This window comes from Phragmites australis, chromosome 1, assembly GCF_958298935.1.
Source record: "Phragmites australis chromosome 1, lpPhrAust1.1, whole genome shotgun sequence".
NCBI lineage: Eukaryota > Viridiplantae > Streptophyta > Magnoliopsida > Poales > Poaceae > Phragmites > Phragmites australis.
In genome coordinates, this window is record NC_084921.1 from 42,377,572 (window position 1) to 42,383,544 (window position 5,973).

General features: G+C 41.5%; 1 protein-coding gene across 1 annotated transcript; it reads left to right on the plus strand.

Annotated features, from left to right (window-relative positions):
• The first annotated feature begins 1,418 nt into the window (after positions 1-1,418).
• Positions 1,419-2,554, plus strand: LOC133920067 (profilin-A-like). The gene is made up of 3 exons (XM_062364713.1): positions 1,419-1,722; positions 1,805-1,942; positions 2,083-2,554. Exons 1-3 carry the CDS (start codon positions 1,600-1,602, stop codon positions 2,215-2,217), a joined length of 396 nt encoding a protein of 131 aa, XP_062220697.1. The 5' UTR covers positions 1,419-1,599; the 3' UTR covers positions 2,218-2,554.
• The last annotated feature ends 3,419 nt before the right edge of the window (positions 2,555-5,973 follow it).

Genomic DNA, 5,973 nt, shown 5'->3' on the forward strand with positions numbered 1-5,973 from the left:
TCGAGATCCGATTGGTAACTTTAATCCTGATGGGGACTCGATTATTGGATGGCAATAATAAGCTGGGAAGTACTTCGCCAAATCCTTGTGGAGCAGCTGGACCATCAATGGATTGTTGAAAGCTCCAGTGTCAGTTGTCAGAGAGGTCCTGGAGTTCATTATTACGCTCTCTGTGTGTTGCCCATCTTCTGTCCCCTTTTCAGCTGTATAGATGCTTCCCTTTAAAAATGTTGCATAATTATTTTTTTTAGGAAGCATAATGATTTTTAGGAGAACGAAAAAATATGTTGTGTTTTTTAAAAAAGACCCTACGATATATTACTCTCTTCGAGCATAAATACTTATCGCTAACAAGATCTAAGTTAAATTTTTAAAATTTTGACCGTTAATAATTTTTAAAATATTTAGTTTGAAAACATAAATTATATCCGTAGATTTATCTTGAAAAATATTTTTATAATATTATAATTTTATTATATATTCTAACTATATTTAAAAAATAATGATCAAAGTTGCATATTGAAAACTATAAAAAAACAAAAAAAATAAGTATTTATGACGAAACAAGTAATAATAGTGGGAAAAGAACATGAGTACCTAACTTTTACATTAAAAATCCCAGATGAACAACTTGTTACCATCAAGTCCTTTATGCGACGAACGTGCTTTCTTAGATCTTCGCTGAAGGCTTGGGATCTTGCAAAAACAATATGATTGTCAAGAAATACTTTCAATTATCTCCATGGAAGGGAACTTGTGCCTTGGTAAGGCAGCAAAGTCGATTTCATAACCATCTCGACAAGGAATCCCTTCAACGTAAGACTATCTCTAACGGTTTTCCTTCAAGAACTGAAATCCCTTTACGACGGAATTTTCGTTCCCTTCAGCGCTCTAACGGTTTCACTTCACCGTTCTCGTCACGACAGGATTCTCAGGGTTATTCCCTTCAAGACAGAATTCTCTCTCCTTTCTCTTCGCGATTCCCCTTGATAGGAAGCTGTTGGAGATGAGAGGAAATAAAGGAAATAAGAACGGAGAAGAAAATCGGAAAGAGAACGAAATGAAATATGGTTGAAGATGATCTAAGCGTCGCCGTTGTCATCCGAGTGAGTTGTCCGCCCTGCAATTCAGAATGTAATGGGCTTAGGATTCAGGAATCCCAGCCCAGCGTGGCAGCTTGGCGACTGCTTTCGGCCAGGGTGGGTGCATCGTGCAGGCGGCATGGAAAGTAAAGATTCGGATGGCCCAGCAGCCACTCGGCAGTACGAGTTGCAGTGCAGGCCATCAGATGTACAGCCTCTCTGGCACGTCCATTCCCACTGGCGTGGGGGCGCGACCAGTGGCGAGCAGCGCACCAAAGGAGGAGGCGAGGTTGAAGGGCGAGCTAAAGATGGAACGGGTGGTTGGGACGGAAGTAGTGGCGGTCCAGTTCCCCGCCTCGCCGCGCGTCGATCTCCCACTCGATCTCTATTTATACCACGACCATCCCCGGCCAGAGTTACGTGAGCGTCACCACCGTGCAACCACACGGCACCGCCAGAGATCGATCGAGCTTGATCGTCCCTTGGTTCGCGGCGAGCAAGGAACCCGAGTGCGAAGATGTCGTGGCAGACGTACGTGGACGACCACCTGATGTGCGAGATCGAGGGCCACCACCTCACCTCCGCCGCCATCATCGGACACGACGGCACCGTCTGGGCTCAGAGCGCCAACTTCCCGTCGGTAAGTGGTGTGTTCCTTCGTTCTTGCTTCGCATCGGCAACCGATCACGGCTGATCTGTGTGATCTGTGCATGGCATGGCAGTTCAAGCCCGAGGAGATGACCAACATCATGAAGGACTTCGACGAGCCAGGGTTCCTCGCCCCGACCGGCCTGTTCCTCGGCCCCACCAAGTACATGGTCATCCAAGGCGAACCCGGCGCCGTCATCCGCGGAAAGAAGGTAACAAATTAACCACCGATCCATCCCCGGATATATCGCCATCTCGATCTCTCCGCCTGATCCCTCGCCTGTTTCACATTACAGCTGCGCAGAGCCAAATTGAATTGTAACCAGCACTTTGTTTTCTGCAACTTTTGCAGGGATCAGGAGGCGTCACCGTGAAGAAGACCGGGCAGGCGCTGGTGATCGGCATCTACGACGAGCCGATGACCCCCGGGCAGTGCAACATGGTGGTCGAGAGGCTCGGCGACTACCTCGTAGAGCAAGGCCTGTAAACCGATTACGCCCACGGTTCAAGCACCCGACAGCGAAACAACAACCACCACGTAGTAGTCTCTACGCCTCGAATATTTAGTCGCCGCCACGCATGGGATCGCGGTTTCGTTCCCTCCGATACGATCCTCCTGCATTTCTTTCTTCCCTGGGCCCGCCCGTCGCCGATCACCCAGAGAATTTCTATTTTTTTTTTCTTGTTTGTTGGTGTCCTCTTGGCTAATAATTTTGTGTTTTTTTCTTGGTCTGGGTTGTCGTCTGAGTTGTGAACCCGGAACAATATATATGTGATTGGTACCTTTTACTTGTAATACGAGAATACGTATGTGTTTCGTATTAGTGTTGTGGTTTCCAATTTTCCAAAGAACAGCGCGAAACTACTCGATTTTGTGTTTTATTTTTTTAAAGAGAAACTTTGTGTTTTCATGGTATCATTTTATCCAACTTTGGGTTTTTTTGATCCACATCCCTGTTGAAGAATCTCGTTACATAAGCACATAGTTGGGCCTATCAGGCGTAGAGCCTGAATATGTAACTAAGCCGAAACTTTCTGGGCTGAAATTGACTTTGTTTGTTCTGACGGCTATTGAGACAATTATTATCTATATATTTTTAATTTTTAAAATTATCAGAAATATATGGCTATTTTTAAATGAGCAAAAATAGGCTCTTGTCGCATTTCAATTGGCTAAATATAAATATTACTCACAGAACGGACGAGATATACCAAAATCATCCTCTTATAGGAGATAAATTTCCTTGCCCAGTGAGAGGGTGTGGAAAGGCTACAGTGCATGCTAAGCTGTCATCAAGGCCATTTCATGGAATGCCAGCTGGACTTGCTATAGGTTCAAAATTCTCTTGTCCGTGCTCCTCTATGTGTCTAGTGGGATCAAATGAACGTATCGTCCGTTGAACGAGTAATATGTTCTAACAATTTTCTCAATAGATGAACAATTCGTTGTTGTGAAAATTAATTACCCGTTTAATAGACGATTCTTGGCCTAATCTATAGAAGGCCAAAATTCAGTTAAAATTATCTTTTTAATCGAAAAAGAGAAAAAGGGAAGAGAAAAGAAGGGAAGGAGAGAGGAAAGGAAGAGAAGAGTGACGAGCCCTTGTCAGATTTGATTTTCTTACTCATAAGTGAGTTACCTAATCTTGTTACTCTATTTTGCAAACTTATTAGGTTTTCATCAAATCTAGATCTGGATCTAGGTTGTAATGTTATTTAGGTGTAGCTGTACTGTTATTTTGTAGGAATTAGTGTTAGCTTTTTAAAGCAAGGTAGAGTATATTTTGTGTACTGTTATTTTAGATCTAGTACTGAGAGTTTAGTATTTTTCTGTATTTAGTTATTGTAAGTCAAAATAATGATATAGTTTTTTTTTCAATCATGGACAAATATGTTAGACAAGTTGTATTTCAAGATTTTTCTTTAGAGAAGGGAACATTGCTTATGGTTTAGATAGAGTAAATTTGTCGAGATTTCAGTCGGTAGATAAGGGTATAGCTAGAGCAAGATAAATAATTTTTGAGAGCATTGTACAACTGGTTAATACGGGATTTCAAACTTGATCTTGAGTAACAAGAGCTAAAAATCAATACTGTAGTGAGTTATTCCCGATAAATGGAACCTTGAGTTAGAAGAGGTACATAAAGCTAGCGACTGAGCATGATTGATCATTTGTATTGCTTGCTCAAGCTAGGTATATGTAGAGAGTTGGGGAATTGATGAACACAAAAGTGGACAAACTATCGTTTGGAGGATGGTGAAACGGTGCTAGATGAGGTGCAAGGACATGATGTGGGGGCAAACCTTGGTCCTGCCAATGCAACTAACAGGTGTGGCTGATCAGAGGAGCGAGCGTTTATCTGTGAATAAAAATGCTATGTTCTACTCACCTCTTCGTATTTTTGGAATTCCTTGAAGTAGTAAAGTACATCGACATGATGAATACAATGTGTTGCGTTCCATACTTATTCACTTAAAATAGGAAAAAATTACAGCTAATCCGTACGCTTACGGTTATAAATTAAGAGCATAGTAGATGTCAACAAGAAAAATCTCCATATCAATCCTCCTTGACCAAGACCAGGATCGTCCTTTAGTAGCAGCTGACGCGCCCTTCTCCGGATCTGGCCATCGTAGAAAGCTCGTCGGCGGAAATCATGGGCCCGCCAAAACTCCCGAGCTCAAACTATGCATCGCCTGCGCAACTGCAGCCCCACATCGGGCCCGGTGGGGGCCGAGGCCGAGGACGAGAGGATGAGGTGGTGCATGGGGCTGGCCGGCGCGCTGAAGGAGGATCCGTCCCGACAAGAGGAAATGGTGGCGGATGGGGATGGGCGGCACGACGCCGGCGATGACGGTAGGGTTGGCCGAGGCTGGAGCGCGCACTGGTTGACGGGGCTGCGGACGCGAACTTTGTTTGAGGCTACGGCAGAATAGAAGCTCACGTTCGAGAGGCGAGTCCGGGACCCCGGGTATCGATTAGTAAGAAAGAAAAACGGTGAGGCCCATGCAAGCAGCCAGCGAAGCGTCCGGAGATTTTTATTCGCCCGGACGTTCTTTTGGAGAGCATTACCGCTCTAAAAAATGTTAGGAACGGCCCATCCAAATCTCTTTAAAGGCGCCTTGCCAACTATCTTTACATAAGAACATGGTTGGGCCAATGAGACCCAGAGTCCTCAATTTGTGTAACTGAGCCGAAATATTTTGTGCTGAAATGACCTTGTCTGTTCTGACGGCTATTGGGAATTTGGGATGGCCATGGGCTCGAGAAGATTGGGCTCAAACGGCTGCAGTTACTGAAGTCCAAAACCTTTGAAACCGAACATGGCCGTCTTATATATATATATATATATATATATAGGACACCTATTCTATACTCCTAGGAGTATGTACTCCCACATGCAATATACCACCTAAACAAATATTTTATACTCTTTTATCATTTTTAGTATACTCTAATACTAATTCTAAGATACTCCAATATGAATTGTATGAAAAAAAATTCAATGTTAACCTTTCATTTTTGCTATATACTCTTTTTTATACATAAAAGAAGTATATACGCAAATTATGATAAAAATCATGGAATTTCATAAAAATTTTCGTGGAATTTGTATTGTAGTATCTTATAATTACTAATAAAGTATATTTAAAGTGATAAAGAAGTATAACACACGTGTAAAAGTGGTATACGAGAGGTGGGAGTACATACACCCAGGAGTACATACTAGTTTTCCTATATATATATATATATATATATATATTAATATTTATAAATGTAGACATCTATTTTAAAAAACTACAGATTTAACATACCGTTACTACATCCAACAAAGGACAATTTGAAGTGGCAAGTCAGTGTGACAATCCTCTGACGTGACAAAAATATCTTCTCTTGAACGAGGAGACTGAAAGTGCCCGTGTGCTCAGGTAAGTCCTATTTATTTAGATAGTAAAAACTAGATTATAATTAAAATTTAAAAGCTGAAATAAACGGCTGTATTGTAAAAGTTGGATTGTGATTCTAATCTAAAAGCTGAAACAAACAGTAAGTTAGAAAAACTAGATTGTTATAATTCAACATATAGATTATAATAATCCAGCAATCCATATTTCACCAGATTATAACAATCTACAATCCAATTTTTACAATCTAAATTTTATAATCCAATTTCTTACATTCTATAATTTATAATATACTTTTTATAATTTTTAACTGAAATAAATAGGCCTAAGAGATATT

Excerpts from the sequence above, each read along its gene's own strand:
- LOC133920067 (XM_062364713.1), top strand. The coding sequence starts at position 1,600 with ATGTCGTGGCAGACGTACGTGGACGACCACCTGATGTGCGAGATCGAG. Across the intron at positions 1,723-1,804 it reads AGAGCGCCAACTTCCCGTCG|TTCAAGCCCGAGGAGATGAC; the intron begins GTAAGTGGTGTG and ends ATGGCATGGCAG. Across the intron at positions 1,943-2,082 it reads CCGTCATCCGCGGAAAGAAG|GGATCAGGAGGCGTCACCGT; the intron begins GTAACAAATTAA and ends CAACTTTTGCAG.